General features: G+C 45.0%; 1 protein-coding gene across 1 annotated transcript in view; it reads left to right on the forward strand.

Moving 5' to 3' along the window:
* Positions 1-2,247: 2,247 nt before the first annotated feature.
* Positions 2,248-20,006, forward strand: part of LOC123946369 (cationic amino acid transporter 3-like) — a 39,353-nt gene continuing 21,594 nt past the window's right edge. Inside the window, 4 exon segments of the mRNA XM_046011809.1 lie at positions 2,248-4,114; positions 4,880-4,891; positions 17,566-17,732; positions 19,188-19,364. Coding sequence (XP_045867765.1) covers positions 2,269-4,114; positions 4,880-4,891; positions 17,566-17,732; positions 19,188-19,364 — 2,202 coding nt within the window. The 5' untranslated portion in view covers positions 2,248-2,268.

The raw sequence follows: 20,006 nt of genomic DNA on the forward strand, positions 1-20,006 counted from the left end.
AGTAGAATGGTGGTTGAAAGGGGCTGTGAAGAAGGAAGAATGGAGAGCTACTGCTCAATGGGTACAGAGTTTCAGCTGCAGAAGATGAGGAAGCAAGTGATGAGCTAGGAACTGAACGAAAAATGTGGTTAAGTGAAGGGGCCAAGAAAACAGTATAGGCAAGGGATCAGTGTGAGTGTTGAATTTCACAGCTGGAGCAGGAACTGAGCAGGGGATGGGGCTGGTGGAATCAGCACAGATCCTATTATGAACAAAGGAAATACTATGAAGGAAGGGGAGTGTGGAAACACGCAAAGGTTTGAAGCCTGGTGGTGGGTTGGGAAAACCTCAGATAGTGAAAAAAGTTTCTACAAGAATTGACACTTGTTATCTATCTCCTGTGCTCATTTGTAAATCATAGCACCGGAACTTGTGAGTGGCAAATAAGGATTTAGATGGATTTGTAGACAGAAGGTCTGTCCCATAACCCGAGGGTTCTTTTTCATCTTCTATAGAGTAGACTTCCAATTTTGACTGATATTTCTGTCTTTAAAAACTTTTGAGAACATTTTCTAAAATTCTCTTAAGACCGAAGAAAGAGTAGGAAGGAGAGTGGGAGCTGCATGACTTTGTTTTCTCTGTTCTCCTCTTCTCATTTCCTGGGCATTGCTGTAAATTGTTCATCTAGAGCCTAGCTCCCCTTGTGAAGGGGGCCATCCGAGGAGAAGTTGGGGAAGAGGAGTAAGAGGGAATCACACACAAGAGTCCTTCATTAAGAAAACATACAGACAGCAGTTTGAATGAGTTAAAAGTAACTCGTTGTGAAAAATTCATAAGGAGTCATGAGTGAGTGTTTTAAAGAAGCTCAAAGAGCAGGGCAGATTCTACAGACCCCTGGCAGCTGAAACCCCAGATGGCACTGGATGTTTATAGAGCGCAGTGTAGCCAGTGAGGAGACTGCAGAAATAAGTTCACCTTCTCTCCTGGAACCCAGAGAAGGAGGAAACAGAAGGAACTTTCTTGGTTGAGAACAACTGAAGTAAGTGATTCATTTCTTTTCTCCCTACCCATTGCACTGTCATACTGTGGACATAAAAAAGTAGCGAATTTTTTTCTGATTGTTTTGGGTGAGGTTCATTGAATGTCAGAAATCACAATATAGTCTCTCTGGCTCCTCTCTGTTCTCAGTCAAGGATCATGAGTTAGCCGTTGCTCCCATTTCTACAGTATTTGCTTCCCAGAAGTCTGGTCCTCTCCTTCTTGCAGGTGGTTGTGAGGTCCTGCCCCTTTCTCCCTTCTCTTCTTTGTTCAAAGTGCCCCAGTGGGCCAAGTGGGTAAAGGGAAGGGGTGGGCTGTACATTCTTGGCCATCAGTACAGCTAAAGGATGATGCAGAATGAGGAAAAGGGGGCCAAAGGGATTCTAACCTTTGGTAGCAGATTTTGGGGCTGAGAGGTTTAAGACAGAGAAACTAATATTTGTATCTAAAATTTGATGATAATAAAGAATGGGTCTGTAGTTGCAAAGAGGCATCTAGTCCATGAATTAAGGTGTCATAACTCATGCTCAAGCAGTGGGCATATATCCCACATGTGAATTCTTGTGCAATACATTCATACCCTATTGGGTCTTACCACCTAATTAGCCCAGGAAGCTACATGAATCTTGAACTCAAATGGGATTATGTTATGTGTAAAAAAGGGAGATGTTGGGGTGCTTGAGTGGCTTTGTTGGTTGAGACTCCAACACTTGATATTGACTCAGATCTTGATCCCAGGGTTGTGAGTTCAGACCCCATGTAGGGCTCCATGTTGGGCATGGAGCTCACTGATTAAAAAAAAAAAAAAAAAACCAGAATGTTGGGAGGTATTTGGTACTTTTTCTGGAGGGAAAGCAGAATTAATTTTTCTATGGTCTCTTTTGGTGTCAGTTTCTGTGATCCGTGGGCTTCAACTAGTTACATGCAGCCTTTGATTCTCAGTTGATTGGTTGAACACCACTGTTCAGTAAATATTTATTGTTTCCATAGGCATTCTGGAAGGATAGCACGTAGCAGAAGAATCTTGGAACACTGAAAAAATAAACATAAAAAATAACCAATACATTTTTTAAAAGAAAAGAAAAAAAAGAAGAAATATGAAGCAGCAGCTCTGAAGCCTGAGCAAAGGACCCTGGCAGTCCCCACCCAACTTGGCTTAACTCAACCTCACTTAACCAGATCCAGCACTCTTGGCTCCCTGAACTTGCTACAGCTCTTTGATCCTTAGAATCTTCTTCAATTTCAACTAGAATGCTGTGTGAGGCACTTTGCAGGTTTGGTCAAAGGCTGATACGCCAACGTCCACTAGAAAAAGAAGTGTATGAGTTTGAATCTGGCATAAAACTAAGCACTCTGGATTTAGTGGCCCTGGGTGTGGGCCACACAGTGGGTGTTGGTGTGTACTTCCTGGCTAATGAGGTGGCCAGGAATCAAGCAGGACCATCCATTGTGATCTGCTTTTTGGTGGCAGGTCTAACATCACTGTTGGCTGGGCTGTGCTATGCGGAGTTTAGTGCCCGGGTTCCCCATTCTGGCTCGGCGTATCTCTAAAGCTATGTCACTGTAGGTGAATTCTGGGCTTTCATCACTGGCTGGAATCTCATCCTCTCCTTTGTTGTTGATGCATTCATTGTGGTCCAGACCTGGGTCTTAACTTTTGACATCTTCTTTGGGAACCAGGTCTCTGAGACCCAGCAAGAGACCATCTCACAGTATGTTCCCCAAGTCATTGCAGACAATCTACGCTACTTTTTTGTCATCTTTCTGTATTTGTTCATCGAACTGCAATATATAAGTTGGCTTGGGCTCCTGAGAGTCTCTGAAGTGTTTACATTGGTGAAGCTTTTTGTTCTCAGCTTTTTCATCATCTCGGGCTTCATTAAGGGGGACCTGCACAACTGGAAGCTCACAGAAGAGGACTACATACAGGCTGGACTCAATGACACCTCTCACTTGGGCCCTCTGGGCTCTGGAGGATTCATGCCTTTTGGCTTCCAGGGGATTCTCCGTGGATCAACTACCTGTTTTTATGCATTTATAGGTTTCAGCGTTATTGTTACCAGAGTCAAAGAATCACACAATCCCAAGCGTTCCATCCCCATGGGCATTGTGATTTCACTGCTCATCTGCTTTTTGTTGTATTTTGGTGTCTCTGCAGCACTTATGCTCATGGTTCCTTACTACAAGCTTCGACCTGGGAGCACCTTGCCTGAAGCATTTCTCCATATTGGCTGGGTCCCTGCATACTATGTTGTAGTTTTTGCAATTTTTGGTTGTATTTTTTCTGGCCTCAGTTGGGGCTTGATATTCTCGTTACGTCTGGTGATATACATGATGGCAGAGGATGGTCTCCTCTTCCCAGTCCTTTCCAGGTTTGCTCTTGGCATAAGTGGCCGCGTCGTGTCTGTTCTGGTCATTGGCATTATCACACCAATCATGGTATTCTTCTTTGGACTCACTGATCTTCTGGACCTGAGGTCAGTTGGGACCCTGATATCTTATTCCCTGATATCTTTTTGTGTTCTTATCATCAGGTACCAGATTGAGAGGAGGAAGGAGGAAAACGAAGAAGAGTTGCAGGGGGAGAATGGGAGAAATGTAGCACAGATGCAGGGGGAGACTGCACCTGAAGCAGAGAAGCTGACTCTACAAGTACTTTTTTTTCCAGGCAGCCCCACCCCCACTCCACTCTCTGGCCGGGTTGTCTATGTTTGCTCCTCACTCCTTGTTCTGCTGCTGACTGTCCTCTGCCTGGTGATGGCCCACTGGCCAGGTCTGCTTTCTGGAGATTCAGGGCCGGTCACAGTGGTTGTGCTCCTCCTGGTGCTCATCACTGGGATCACTGGGGTCATCTGGAGACAGCCACAGAGCTCTTCTCCCCTTCCCTTTAAGGTTCCTGCTCTGCCTCTCCTCCCACTCCTGAGCATCTTTGTGAATGTTTGTCTTATGATGCAGATGTCAGTTGGCACCTGGCTGAGATTTGGAGTCTGGATTTTGATTGGGTTTGTATTCTACTTCTGCTCTGGGATCCGGCAAAGCCTGGTAGATTAACCCTGCTTATGGACCCAAACTCTAGACCTTGAACTCAGCAGTACCAGTACGTATTTGGCTTGACATCATCACACTTGAGTGCAGTCTGGTCCCCTACACAATAATGGAGAGTATTCCTGAACACATGGAAATATGGGCTCCTATGAGATATTGGTGCAGGAACACTAAGGAGCTTCATATTTATGGCACAGTGAAGGATGTCTTTACTCTCCCCCCCCCAATTTTTTTTTAAGATTTTATTTATTTATTTGACAGAGATCACAGGTAGGCAGAGAGGCAGGCAGAGAGAGAGGAGGAAGCAGGCCCCCTGCCGAACAGAGAGCCCGATGAAGCTCGATCCCAGGACACTGGGATCATGACCTGAGCTGAAGGCAGAGGCTTTAACCTACTGAGCAACCCAGGCGCCCCCCCCATTTTTTTTTTTTTTACCTTTCTACTCTTCAGTTGTGTTCATAGCTGCTTACTGACTCTTACAGTGTTAGTATTAGAAGACCTAGATAAAATGTTTTTTCTTTTCTTTAGTTAAATATTCACTAATGTAGGAGATGCCTTTTTGATGGAGTCAGTAGACCATGACTCTTGCTCTCAGGCTGGGGAGTTTGAGACCCACAGTGAATGTAGAGATTACTTAAGAAAATATCCAATAGCAGAATTACTGGATCTATGGTAGTGCTGTTTTAAACTTTTTGAGGATCTTCCACACTGTTTTCCATAAGGCCTGCACCAATTGACATCCCACCAACAGTGCATGAAGATTCCTTTTTCTCCATATCTTTGGCAACACTTGTTTTTCTTGTCTTTTTGATTTTAGCCTTCATGACAGGTATGAAGTGACATCTGATTGCATATTTAAAAGAGTTTAATATATTTAATTTTTTTGTTCAGTTAGCCAACATATAGTAATCATTTGTATTTCCCTGATAATGAGTAACACTAAGCATCTTTTCATGTATCTGTTGGCCATCTGTATGTCTTCTTTAGAAAAATATCTATTCAGGTCCTCTGCCCACTTTTTAATTGGATTTTTTTTTTTTTTTGGTATTGGCTTGTAGAAATTTTTTATGTATTTTGAGTATTAACCCCTTATTGACATATTATTTGCAAATATCTTCTCCTATTCAGTAGGTTGCCTTTTTTTATTGTTCTGTACAAAAGTGTTTTTGTTATTGTTCTGTACAAGTGTTTTTGTTTCATGAATTTGAAAAGATATATGCACCTCTATGTTTATTGCAGCATTATTTACATTAGGCAGGAGATGGAAGGAACAGAGGTGTGCATCAATAGAAGAATGGATAAAGAAGATGTGGTCTATATGTACATCCAATGGACTCTTACTCAGCCATAAAGAAGAATGGAATCTTGCCATTTGTAACAGCATGGATGAACTGGGGGAGTATAATTCTAATTTAAATATGTCAGTCTGAGAAAAATGAATACCATGTTTTCAGTCATATGGAGAATTAAAGAAACAAAAAACATCAAAATGAAAAAAGAAAAAAAAGAGAAAAATACAATACCAAAATAAATAAATAAATAAACAAACAAAAAACACAACACCCTAGACCCTTAAATAATGGGAACAAACTCTTTGTTGCCAAAGGGGAGATTGGGTAGGGGAATGGGTGATTTAAATAAAGGGAATTAAGAGTACATTAATCTTTATGAGCCGTGAGAAATGTGTGAAATTGTTGAATCAGTGTATTCAGTGCAGCCCTGAGTAATATATCACCAATGCATGTTCGTTATGTTTATATTAAATAAAAGAAGGGGCGCCTGGGTGGCTCAGTGGTTAAAGCCTCTGCCTTAGGCTCAGGTCATGATCCCAGGGTCCTGGGATCGAGCCCTGCATGGGGCTCTCTACTCCACGGGGAGCCTGCTTCCTCCTCTCTCTCTGCCTGCCTCTCTGCCTAGTTGTGATTTCTCTCTGTCAAATTAATAAAATATTTTAAAAAAAAAGAAAAGAAAAAGAAGCTGGAAAAAGACCAAAAAATAGATAAAATATGGCTTCTGCATTTAAGGAGCTTACATTCTAATACAAGAGGGAAAGCATTGCTGTAACACAAAGTAGAACGTGTTGTCATAATTAATATAAAAATAAAATGTCTTGGCAATTCAGAGTGGAGGATGATCATTTGTGGCTGGCACAGAGGTGAGGGTTGATGGTGAAATCAGAGGAGATTTTGTAGAGGAATCGCTTTTGAACTGGCTCAGTTCAGGGATGGGATTTGCCACATCTGCGCAGCAGGGAGAGATTGCAGGCAGAGAGAGCACCAGGAGGAGAAGCACAGGAAAATGAAGCCATGTTCAGAGTGCACTGAGCGGGCTATGTAGGTTGAGCCTTGTCTTTGTGATGGGACATCAGAGAATGCACAGGTGACTGGAGCCAGAGCTTTCTCCCGAGCACAAAGCACTTTGGTTGGAGCCCACTGTCCATGCTGAAAATCCCTGGGTTGATATTTCTTTTAGCAACATCTTCATTTTTGGACTGTAAAGTTTCTCTATTGTTGTCTGCTTTGGTCCACCTGCTCAGAAAGTGCACAGCTGAGAACCACATGTCCTGGGTTCTTATCTTGTTTCCACCACAATTAGCAATGTGACCTTGAGTAAGCCACTCAGATCCTTCCATGCTCATTGTTAACAATTTCCCACTAGGCAAATCATAATGTATCATTTTGTAGTTATATGTATATCAAACTAACACTCTGTATACTGCAAATATGTCACAATTTTATATGTCAACTGTACGTCAAAAAATCTGAAATTAAAAAAATATAGCATAACACAGTTATCTGTGTCTTCCTTTTTTTCTTTTCTTTTCTTTTTTTTATGGCTTCTGATTATAGATCTTGGGTAAGTAGTGTATCCTGTTCACTCCCAGAGCATCCAGCAGAGGCCAAGCACCTAATGAGCATTTAACAAATTCATGTTCAAGTGAATTGAGACTAACGCATTTCATTGGTACAGAAAATTCTCCTTCCTTCAGGCCAGCATGTGCTACCCCTTTAAACTATCTTCTGGGAGACTTCCTTGGCAAGCAGAATGTCTCTCCATCCAGAGCTGTCTGTACCCCACGTCTAGAACTGTGCCCAGGCACCTGTGGTTTTGCCGTTGTGTGGCTATGCCTGAGTTATGGTAACTGTGTTGTCTGTTCCTTCCCAGTGGAGTCTTTCTAAGGACAAGGAGTAGGTTCTTATTTCCTCTAAATCCAACAGTAAGAACGGTGTTGTTCATCCAAAGAGCAACAGGGAAAATACAGTCCTGGGTCAGGAGAAAGCATGACATGACCTCCCCTGGTCCAGCTCCATCTCTTCCCATGGTATGTGATGAGAGGCTAGAAGGAGTGAAACTGATAGAAGGCCCAAGCAGTTCAGCCTGATTCCAGGGAATCCCTGAAGATGAGGCTGGCTCCAGTTGGGTCCAACGGGCATCCTTCTTGATGAGCCAGGGAGATCATATTGGTCATTCCCTAACTCAGAGTTGTACTGTCCCTTAATCAAATGAGTGATAACCTGATGATACTAACAGAGGAGGCTGTGGAGGTTGGGCAATGAGATAGGAATTCTTAATTATCTGTCCTGGAAATTAGGCAACTTTCATCTTTCAAATGCTTTCAGGAGAGACAAGATGTCTATATAAGAGGTTATACCTTAATAGGGACCAAATTATGCTTTTTTTTTAATTTTTTTATATTTATTTTTATTTGTTTATTTACAGCATAACAGTGTTCATTGTTTTGGCATCACACCCAGTGCTCCATGCAGTACGTGCCCTCCCTATTACCCACCACCTGGTTCCTCAACCTCCCACCCTCCCACCCCCTGCCGCCCCTTCATAACCCTCTGGTTGTTTTTCAGAGTCCATAGTCTCTCATGGTTCATCTCCCCTTCCAGTTTCCATCAACTCCCTCTCCTTTCCATCTCCCCATGTCCTCCATGTTATTTGTTATGCTCCACAAATAAGTGAGACCATATGATACTTGACTCTCTCTGCTTGACTTATTTCGCTCAGCATAATTTCTTCCAGTCCCATCCATGTTGCTACAAAAGTTGGGTATTCGTCCTTTCTGATGGAGGCATAATACTCCATTGTGTATATGGACCACATCTTCCTTATCCATTCATCCGTTGAAGGGCATCTTGGCTCTTTCCACAGTTTGGCGACCGTAGCCATTGCTGCAATAAACATTGGGGTACAGATGGCCCTTCTTTTCACTACATCTGTATCTTTGGGGTAAATACCCAGCAGTGCAATTGCAGGGTCATAGGGAAGCTCTATTTTTAATCTTCGACAAAACAGGAAAAAATATTCAATGGAAAAAAGACAGTCTCTTCAATAAATGGTGCTGGGAAAACTGGACAGCGATATGTAGAAGAATGAAACTCGACCATTCTCTTACACCGTACACAAAGATAAACTCGAAATGGATAAAAGACCTCAACCTGAGACAGGAATCTATCAGAATCCTAGAGGAGAACATAGGCAGTAACCTCTTCGATATCAGCCACAGCAACTTCTTTCAAGATATGTCTCCAAAGGCCAAGGAAACAAAAGCAAAAATGAACTTTTGGGACTTCATCAAGATCAAAAGCTTCTGCACAGCAAAGGAAACAGTCAACAAAACAAAGAGGCAACCCACGGAATGGGAGAAGATATTTGCAAATGACAGTACAGACAAAAGGTTGATATCCAGGATCTATAAAGAACTTCTCAAACTCAACACACACAAAACAGATAATCATATCAAAAAAATGGGCAGAAGATATGAACAGACACTTCTCCAATGAAGACATACAAATGGCTATCAGACACATGAAAAAATGTTCATCATCACTAGCCATCAGGGAGATTCAAATTAAAACAACATTGAGATACCACCTAACACCAGTTAGAATGGCCAAAATTAGCAAGACAGGAAACAACGTGTGTTGGAGAGGATGTGGAGAAAGGGGAACCCTCTTACACTGTTGGTGGGAATGCAAGTTAGTGCAGCCACTTTGGAGAACAGTGTGGAGATTCCAAATTATGCTTTTTAAGGGATCATTGATGATTTTCAAACAGCTAATAACAAAATATATGAGACCTATAATTCCAGACACCTGGGCTGATGGGCAGTGGAACAATGTTACCATGTAGGCATTGGAGAATTTTCTTTTCTTTCCTTTTTTTTAAATTTTTTTCAGAGAGAGCAAGAATGAGAATGAACAAGTGGGGAGGAGGGTCAGAGAGAAAGGGAGAAGTAGAGCCCCTGCAAAGCATGGAGCCCGAGGCAGGTCTTGATCCCAGGACCCTGTGACCATGACCTGAGCCAAAGGTAGGCAGACGCCCAACTGATTGAGCCACCGAGATGCTCTCATTGGAGAATTTTCTTAGCCTTTCAAGGGTTCTTGTACCTCATCCCTTATAAGAATGGGTGAGAAATTGAAGCCAACATTAAAGGAAAATAATTTTCTGAGATCAGAGGGTGAAGTGTGAGATGGGAGGGCTAGGCTCTGTGGCCGTGTGCATGGCTGTCTCACTTGGGTGTGGAATGCCTCAGATGGGCCCCTACCCAGAAACAGGGAAATGTAGAAAATGAATTCTCAAAATCTTTGTTATCCCATGAATTCTCCAGTTAACTTCCTAAATGAGGGGCTGGGTGGATGTAGGTGTATATAGGTGGTGAGTCATGGGGATGATGAATGACAGAAGAAGAAACACAATCTTATTAGAACTTATTAGTTCTCGTAACTCTCCTTGGATTTAAAAGAATATATTAGACATTAGGACTCAAATAGAGTTTTAGGGTTACAGGTCCTTCCTCTCTCTCCATGTATTCACTTTGGGTCATAGATTTTAAATCTCCTAAGGGAAAGGACCATCTCTCTCATGCATTACTTATTTCTATGTCCAGAATTGCACAGTGATGATGATTATTAGCTACCATTTGTGAGTACTCCAAGCACTTTACATAATCACCTATTTGATACAAAGTTGAATGAGGTGAGTGTCATTGTGCTCATTTTAGAAATGTTGAAACTAAGGCAAAGAGAGGTTCAGTCATTTGTGTAAAGTGTGTAGTGAAGCTTGGATTTGTTCCACGTTTGAGCAGTCTTGTACCTGTAACCCCTGAGCTCTACTCTGCAGAGTATCAGCTCAGTGAGGGACTGCTGATCACTGAAACTTGATGGCATAGAGGTAATTGAAAGACAGTGTATAATTACCAATAGTGAATGATGAGAAAACAATTTCTATGTGTTTTGGGGCATGTGGTCAGAGACACATTTAGTGACATGTACAGCTCAGAGTCAGACAATCTCTCCTGGGCCCCACCCTGTAGTCAGGAGCCTGGAAAGGGGACAAGGCTGGGTACATATCATCATAAATCTCCTCATTGAAAATCATGTGTGTGCACCAATATATGGACATTTGTGTTTGAAATTTGAGTAGAAATATACATCAAGGAGTGGGGTATGTTTCTCTCAATATGTCTACAAACATGGGCATATTTTTAGACTTATCAGGTATGATTGTGTGTGTGTGTGTGTGTGTGTGTGTGTGTGTGTGTGTGTGTATGGGCAGGTACAGAAACCCTGAAGGTTTCAACCAGCACTAAGGAACCAGGAGCCTTCCACCCCTGGCCATGGTGGTGTGTTTCTCCCAAAAGCTGATATTTATTTATCATCACCTCTCAAGGAAATACTAATGAGTTTCCTTCTGAGAAGTTCATGGCTAAGATGCTGGGTGCTATGGAGTCCTATCCATCTGCGACAGTCAGAAGAAGTTTACAGGGAAAGAGCAACATCAGCTTCAAGGACACCCCTCTTGTGTTTTACCCTCTAACCTCATACACAGCTGCAGTTTCAGCCACACCCCCCACATCAACACCTCCTCTCCCCTAGAAGACCCTTAGGGAAGGTTCTCAGAGAAGCCCTTGTATTTACCTCTTCCCTTCTCTTGGAGCCACCCCAGGAAGAGGAGAATTTAAATTTGTACTAATTAAGGAATCTAGAGTGGAGATTCTGAAAAGCTGGTCATTCATGGAACTAATTTCATAAAAATGCAATGAGCTCTGACAGAAACAACGATGATAAGAGGAGTCGAATGTCTCTGTTTACTTCTGTAGAAAACCTGAAGCAAAGGTCCTGGAAGCAGGAGGCAGGACCTGCAGGTGGTTTGAAGGCAGAACAGCCCAGGAAGCCCCTCCTGCACCTGCCAGTGCCAGTTCTTGGGAGACTGTTTTGTGAGGCATTTTTTGACAAAATTTAGTTTACATGTGACATTTAACAGCATCTCTGTCCAGAGAAGGAAGAAATACAGATATTTATTGACATAGAGTATCAGAAGTTCTAGGAAAATTGACTATGGAGATGGAATGAGGAGGGGTTTCTCCTTTTCTCCAAGTATGCAAATTACCTAACTTAATTTGTGTAGGATATGTTTTTTGGCCCTTTGTTCTCCTCTGGGTAACGAGATTAAGAAATCCTTTCATTATTATTAAAGAACTCAGTGGAGGGAGAGAGGAGATGAGGGACATACAGATGAAGACATAATGGGTACCCTCTCCCATTGGAAGCATTGTCCCTTCCAATTATCAGGTGCAGGAGAAGTGGGGAGAACCCTGAGCTGGGACCCAGATCCTGTCACCTGCCTTTTATATTCAAAGCCTCCAGATTCTGCAGTTTTCTCTTAAATTTCCCTCATCCTCACATTTTACTCTGTCATGATGAACAGAAGTTTAATGTCAAATGATGCCCAAAGTCAAGAAATCCTTCCCAGTAGCAGTGTCTTTCCTTGGAATTCTGTCCTTGCAATCTCTGACTACTGAAATCCTTCCTATACAATCATCAAGGAGCACTATAAATGTGACCTCTGAGTATGCCTTCCTGGGTTATCTGTCTCTGAAGAAATGTATTTCCTTTGATCTCTTCTCCTTTATGTCACTCTCACCATAGCTGTCTCTGCACTGTGTTCAACTGTGTTTACCCTGTGTCTTCTCTTCCTCCCTCACTCACCTGTAGGCTTCTCGTGTGGGGAGACTGTGCCCTGTATATTTTTATATTCTCTCCACTGTCCTTAATATAGAGTTAAAGAAGTGCTAAATAACCTTCATGTGTTGTATTAAATAGCGGGAAAGAGCCCATGAAGAGAGATGCAGAAGTAAAGATATTGTGAATACTGATAAAGGATAATTACTGTGATTGTAGGTTTGCACATGTTTTCAGGTATGGATCATCTTATTAGGAAATGTTGATCCCACCAGTAAATTTATTCCCATATAATATATTTATTCATTGTTTGTTCTTTCTCTTATTCAAATTTAGAGCTTTTCTTGATGGGAAATAGACAAGAAGCAAAAAAACAAATGTTCCATAATTCCAGAGTGTGATGAATCCACAAGGGAATAAATAGGGTTTGTGATAAAGAATAACAGGGAATTTTCTTTAGATAAGGAAGCTAGGAATGACCTTTATGGTCACTGTCACACATTTACCCTACTATGATTATGAGTTAATTCAATTTCTAATCTGAAGAACAATAATAATAAAATCAGTAACAGAAGGAGAATAAAAGCCTTCCCACCAGGGTCTGTGTTTGTCAACCCAAGCTTCAGTTTGGTTCCTTCTTTGGTCCAACTTCCAACCTCCCCCCTGCCGTGGAAGAGGCAAGTCAGGACCCTTTCCTTGCTCGGGATGGACCCTGTCCCCTCTTCCCCTGTCTAGGAGTCTGCAAACAAAACAAGGGTTAAGAGCTTTGATCTTGCTAGAGACTTGGAGACAGATCAAGGCAGGGGTCTCTGAACTAATGCCCCGGATATGAGGTTCTGGGGAAGAGATGAGGACAGAAGTTCAGAAAGAGAGAGGCTGGGGCACCTGGGTGGCTCAGTGGGTTAAGCCTCTGCCTTTGGCTCAGGTCATGATCTCAGGGTCTTGGGATCGAACCACACATCGGGCTCTCTGTTCAGCGGGGAGCCTGCTTCCCTTCCTCTCTCTCTGCCTGCCTCTCTGCCTACTTGTGATCTCTGTCAGATAAATAAAATCTTAAAAAAAAAAGGAAAGAAAGAGAGAGGCTAATTGCTGTTACACAAACTCTCTCCCCTTCTACCTCAGTCTCAGTGGGTTCTCTCTATTCCTTGGGGGAGTTGGTCAGGGTTTTAGGGCTTTAGGGAAGGGGAAGGTATTCCCTGAATGAGTTTAGAGACCAGTCATTTCTGGATCCCTGCTGCAAGGCTGAGGAGCCCCTGTGCTGTGAGGAGCAGGCAGTCCATCCGGTATCTCAGCAGCATCAGCTAGCTCTTTCATTGCCTGAGTCTTCCTTGGACTAATTTCCTGTCCCCTCCTCCTGCCACAAGTTATTAGTATTAGCTTCTGTCTCTTGCAGAGCAGGGATCCCATTTGGAAAGGTTTGGGAGTGAGTATGGGGAATGAGACTGGTACCGGGAACTCTTATACCTGTCCCCTGTACCTGTTCTCACTTCCCTAAACCCAGCTGCTCAGTGAACCATTTCACACCTATACCGCTGCTGTGTGCAGAGAGCTCCAAAGTGTTCTTTGGCCATTCTCACTCCAGGAAACGATACATTCTCCTTGTAGCCCATGCAGATGCTCAGTGGCCCTTCCCTTGAGCTCCAAGCCCAGAAGTCTCCTCTGAAACCTAGGATCTGGCACCTAGGTATTTGGGACAAAGCACAGAGAAGCTGAAGAAATGGGGAGAAGGGGAAGGTTGGGAGAGAGCCCCACAATTTTCCCAGACAGTAGGGTTACTTACAGCAGCAAGAATGATTAAAGCAGGAGGAGAGGAAGAACTTCCCAGGAGCAGACAGCGCTGCTTGTTTTCTGATGCAGAAATCCTGGCTCTGATTCAGGGAGGGACAGCATGAAAGGAACTCATAGAGGGAAAACTGATCCCCATCAATGTTGGGGTTCAGCAAGATGTGGTGGGTGGAGGGAGACCACATAAAGAAACAGGCAGAAAATGAGGTGAAACTCTGGGGGGGCAGGGAACTTTGGCTTCCACGTGGAGGCCTGAGTCTGCTCCAGCACACACAGGGTCATTGCTAACCATGAGCCCTCTGCTGGGCTTTCAACTGTCACTGCACAGCTGGGAGAAAAGACCCAGAGGCTATGTAGAGTCCTTTCTCTTCTGCACTTCAGCTGATGCGGAGGCCGAAGGCCGAGATGGTGGGATGACTTGATGGGGATGAGTCACTGTTTAGCTCTCTCATCTACTGAGAAGGAATGGCTTTGGGGTGACCATGTCATCAGGCCCTCCTGAGGTCACAGGGCCTGTGACCCAGAAGGTCCCAAGGGTCCCTTCTGACCTGGGCAAAGCCAAGTTGTGGGGGGCCCCCCAGCCACCCCTGAGACCATTCAGAAGGGGGTGGGGCTTACCAACCCACAGGCTGACAAAAGTGCCACAGCCCATCCTGTTCCTCTGCGCACCCCAGTCCCTCACTCTGCTGATGGGACGATGTCTCTTCAACTCTTGGTAACATTTGACTAGGTCTGTTCACAGGAAGAGTTGGGGGATGGCAGGCAGAGGGCAGGAAGAGAGAGAAGGGTAGAAATGTCCTTCCCTTTATTGGGCTCTGAGCTCTGCTCTCTTTCTAGATTCTGAAAGATGGGAGACGTGTGAAAGCAGATGTAGAAATGACTTGAAATGAGGCAAAATAGTTGGATGCAGCCGGGCTGGAGAGATGGAGGTAATGGGACGGTGGAGTCTACTGGGAGCTGGAGTTGTCTGGGGAGGTGAGTCAGGAGGGGAGGGAGGCAGGCTGAGTTGGGGGGGAGGGAGTTTGTCCAGGTGGGAGAGGACAGAGTTGGAGGTGGGTAGAGGAAGGGTCAGAGGGAAGGGAGTGGACAGTGAGAGGAGGTGGAGGCACCAGGATGGGAAATGTCAGATGGAAACTCAGAGATGGTCAGGACGATCAGTTGTCTGGAAGGATTACTGGAGGATGAGAACAGTTCAGAAGCTGTCAGAGTCTGGAAAGATGTACAGAATAAAGGCTGTGTCAGGGAAAGCAAAGGTGTTTGTGGGTCCTTATAGGGTCCCAGGAAGTTAACAGTAACACTTCCAGATCCCCTTTCTGCTCACACTGAGGCCTGACTCTCCTGGGAGTTGAGGAGGCCAGTTGAGCAGCAGGGGTAGTGGTGAGATCCCAGCTCCACTTGGTCCAAGGCACCTGCAGGGATTGCCCATCTGGGTGGGAGCCACTGGGCTGCTTCCCAGTCTGAGAACAGAATCTAGTGGGGTTCTTTTCCAAAGGGGCATTTAGTATTCATGGGCGACACAATCTCTTCCTCGACTGCTTAGCCCAGCAAGTCTTGTCCTATAACTGTATTCCACACTGTCTATCTATAAAGAATGTCTCAGAATTGGTATAATGCACGGACATTAGGGATGACTTTCTGCAGAACAGCTCCTTGGGGCTGATTAACCCTTCATATCCTTCTGATGCAAGGGCTGAGTGCTCCATCCCAAACTTTTTCTCCATGGCCAGCTACATTAAAGGTCATTAGGGAAAAGGCTACCTGTAAAGGGACAAGAGGCCCTAGGAGACCATTAGTGCTATGGGCAGGACAGTGGCATGGGAATCAGATGGAGCTGGCCTAGCCAGAGATCAAGTTTCCCCAGGTGTGGGCACCTGGTGGTCTGAGCCTCAAGGAGATGGGACAGCTTCTGTTTCAGGGACAGCAGGATTGGAAGGGTGTTAGGGAGATGTTCACCACAGAGGTGGAGAATGGAGTGGGGTGACTTTACATCTTTGGCCACATTGCTGATGGAAGCTACACCTGTCTTAATCTCACACATTAGGTAAATTTTGTTAATCCTACTTACAGGTGATAAAACTGAGGCTCAGAGATGTTATGTCAAGGGCCCAAGGTAACACAGCATATGAGGAGGCAAAGACAGGAGTTCTTGCTCTTGCCCTCACTCAGTGGGTAGAAGGTCTTAGTCTTCTATGTGTCTGCCTCAGCTGCAGGCCTGGGCATGCGGGTGGGGTGGGGTGTGGGTCACAGGTAGGTGCTCTATAGTGTTTGTAGTGTGAAGGACTGAGTCATCTCTAATGTTGCATTCCCACAGTGTGGGTCACAATCCTAGAGACCCTGGTGGCAGGAGGGGGATATAGCAGAGGAACTCTTGTGGGGAGGAAACTGGAAATAGCTTTCCTGTGGGTTTCCCTGCTTTCCCCTGGATGTTCTAGATTTCTAGGATCTAGAGGATGATGTTCTGGATCTTTAGATGAAAGGACTAGAGTGGTGGGTATGTATGTACATGTGTTTGATGAGTGTGTGAGTGTGTAACTCTGGGTGTGCATGACTATCGGTTAATGAGTCTGTAAGTATGTGTTTTTGTGTTGCATACACGTGAGAATGTTTGTGATGTGTGGGTGTGTTTATGTGTGTAATTTGAGGTTATGTGTATGTGTGTATGTATGAGTGTGAGCATGTGTGCGTTGTCCCAGAGGAGCCTGAGGACCCATAGTGGCAGATATCTTTGATTGGTACACATTTCCAGCAGGTTCCAGGCTGCACTATGGGGTTGGGGGTAGGGGGAGGCCAGGAGAGGAAGGCTGTTAGTGCTGGGGTGTGGGGGATGGGGAACCTGAGCAGTGGGTGTCTCTGTCCTGCCAGGCAAAGGGGGAGGGCATCATGGTCTCAGATCTGAGGCTGGGTGGAGACTGGGTCCTTAGGCCTGCCCTCAGGGCTGCACTGGAAGAGCTCAGAGGATCTGCTCTGACCAGAGGGGCCATAAAGAGGCAGGGCCAGGATGGGAGGGAGGCCAGACAGTGGAGGGTTCAGGCCTGCTCTCTCCCCACCCCCACCAGGCTGCAGCTCCTAACTCTAGGCCCCACCCATTCTGCCTGAGGGCCCGAGAGTCCCCAGAAGTCCCCTGTGCCTGGGGGATGGCTCTGGATGACCAGAGCCACACTGAAAAGCTCTGCCTATAGCTGGGACTACCCAGGCAGGTCCAGAACAAGTCCTTTTCTCTCGGAGGCATCTAGTGAGGCCATGTGTGCATTCTTACTGAATGTCACAGCAGCTGAGGCTGTCAGACCCTTTGTGCTGGAAAGTTCTGACTGAGTCTAACTCAAATCCATTTGTGGCACTTCCTGCTCTATGAGTATGAGACCTCCCATCCCCTGACATGGAAAGAGTTTCTTCTGGATGGGAAGTAAGTCTGAGTGGAGGGACACTGAGAGGATATGGGGTAAAGCCTGGTGGGTCAGACCTTTCCTGGGCAGAAGGGCAGTGATCAGCAGGTCAGTTTCGGAGAAGAGAGCTCAGAGAGCACCAGTTTTCTGTTTAACCCTGTCACCCCAGACAGTGACAGGGGAACTGGAAACAGGGGCTGTGGTAGGAGGGAGCAGATGAGAACAGAGAAAGGACTTCCCTGTCTGCAGCTGGGAGGAGCCTCTGGAAACACAGGACAAAGAGCAGATGATGAATGGGAGAAGTTACTTTTAGATGCCAGAACCCTCTTAAAAGCACACTAACATCTCCCTTTTCCCCTCTTCAGAGGATTCTGATTTTGGATCCTGGATAAGCAGCCGGGCCCCATCCCCCACTGGCCCAACTCCCAGCGTGTACTGCTCTGTCAGCTCTGTCTGCTGCTGCCTGGTGGTTACCACATCCATGTGTGCTTCTGAACTTGGCCTTTCAGCTCTGGCACCTGCCCCTCCAGCTGTAGCTTCACCTGCATCAGGGGATTACTCTCTTGCTGTCATGCAGCTGGTTCAATGGGGGTGGGGGGGGGGGGGGCAGGATGGGGTTTGTGCTTGTGAAGTGTCTGTTCTAACATCCCATCCCATTGCTCCACAGATGCATTCTGGGGCTGGGAAGTTACAGCAGTACAGGCTATAAAGAGGTGAGTCAGGCCAGGCTTGGTGCACTACTCAATCCTGCCCTCCAGCCCTCAGCTCTGATCCGCTTGGAAGAAATCTTTCTCACTCCACACAGCAGAAGAGGTGGCTCCCTCATTTTACTCTATCCTGGAGTCAGACAGATGTGAGCTTAAATCTCCAATGCAATTTTTACTAGCTGTGTCACCTTGAGGGAGTTATTTAACTTCTCTGAGTCTCCGTTCTCACTTGTAAAGTGATTTCTTAGCCCAAGTCATTGAGAGGTAGTGGTAATGAGAATAACAAATATAAAAACAGAACATGGGGTGGGGCTCACATATCTCTGACTTACGTACTATATAAACATCTTCTCTCTGTTCTTGTTTGGATTCCATGTGTTTAGATTAGGGCATTCTAGAAGACAATAATTTATCTAAGTCACAGACAAGCTACTCATTCTCACCTCCTGAGCCTTCCTGAAGACTGTTCTCTTGTCTGGGGCTGTGTGTATACTCCCCACCTGTCCCTGTCCTTTCTCTTCCTTGAGGAAATGCTCCCTTCAATATCTGTCCTGCTCTCTAATTCTTCCTCTTTTGTCTATTTGATCCAATAGAAAAAGAAGGCAAGCCACATACATACCTCTAAATTTTCAAATAGACACTTAAAAAAGGTAACAGGTGAAATTCATTTTAATATTTTATCTAACACACTCTATCCAAAATGTTTTCTTTCCAATATGTAATCAATATAGAAAAAACACTAAGAACTCTTACATTATTTTCAAATATGAAGACTTCAAAATCCTTCGTGATTTTTACCCACAGAATATCTCTGTTTGGACCAGTCACATTTCAAGTGCTCCAGAGCCACCTGTGTGCAGCGCCTCCAGTATTGGATGATGCAGGCCTGTGGCCCTACCATCTGCTCCCACTCCTCATTTCTACTGGAAGTCAGTCTCATCTTCGCCTTCCCCTAAATATTCCTTTCCTGGAGGGGCTTCCCTCACCGTTTGGAACTTCCTCTAGGGCTTAGGACAGAACACAGCAGTTGAGAGAAAGAATCCTCAAAAAGTTCTTAAGGAATCTTGAGTGACATTAGCCTGGATGGCTTGCTATCCTACCCTACATGTTTGTTTCTATGTTAGATTAAGACTGTCTCAATGGCAAGACTGTAACTCCCAGTGATGTCTTCAGTTAATGTCACCACTGAGGGGAGGATGCAGTGAGAAGGAGCCCCTTGCAGTGCTGCCCTCCCACTTCCTTCCCCAGGAGCAGCTCTGTTGCTCTGTTCTTACCTGCAGCTCAGTAGCCTTGGGGACAACCAGCAGGATGTCAATGCCACCATCGGTCTTCTCCAGTCACCTCTTCATCCGTGGGCCTTGGCTCTTGGGACTGGAGAAGGGGGCTCTGCCCATATATACACAGCTCTGGCATTTCACATATTGGACCTGGTAGAACTGGGCTCTGAGTCTGGGCAGGTAGCTGGCTGTGGAAAGAAGAACAGACCCAGGGTTCCAGTATGATCTCAGGCCCTGAAGTGCTTGGCAGGTCAACTCCCCCACCCCATCCCCTTGATGTTTCTTATCACCCACTGTCCTTGACTTCAATCCCTTGCAGTATATGCAAGAGGGAGCTTTTTTCTGCACCTCCCACAGTCTGTTTCTCCTCCTCAGGATACTCTTCTCCAGTCTTTCTGCCTAGCCCTGTCCTTCCTCTCTTTCCCAAACCTATCCTCCTTAATCATCATCAATCATCATTATCATCATCATCATCATCATCATCATCATCAACAACAACATCATCACCACCACTTACTGAGTGCCCACCATGTACCAGACATATGCTAACCCTTTACCCACATCACCTTAAACCTTCACATTGTCCCTATAAACCAGGCATCTCCCTTTACTGCTAAGAGAACACACATGGAGAGATCAAGTTTTGTCCAAGGTCAAACAGATTGTATTAGAGCTGAGATGTGAACCCAGGTCCTTCAGAACCTAAAGACAACCTTCTCCTCAAATAGAACACCATTTTCCTTCTTCCTTGTAGCTGATCCCCAAAGGACTTCTTCCTTTTTGGGGAGAGGAGGCAGGACTAGTTGCTCTCTACAGTTCCTT

Source organism: Meles meles, chromosome 7 (genome assembly GCF_922984935.1).
Source record: "Meles meles chromosome 7, mMelMel3.1 paternal haplotype, whole genome shotgun sequence".
Classification (NCBI taxonomy): Eukaryota; Metazoa; Chordata; class Mammalia; order Carnivora; family Mustelidae; genus Meles; species Meles meles.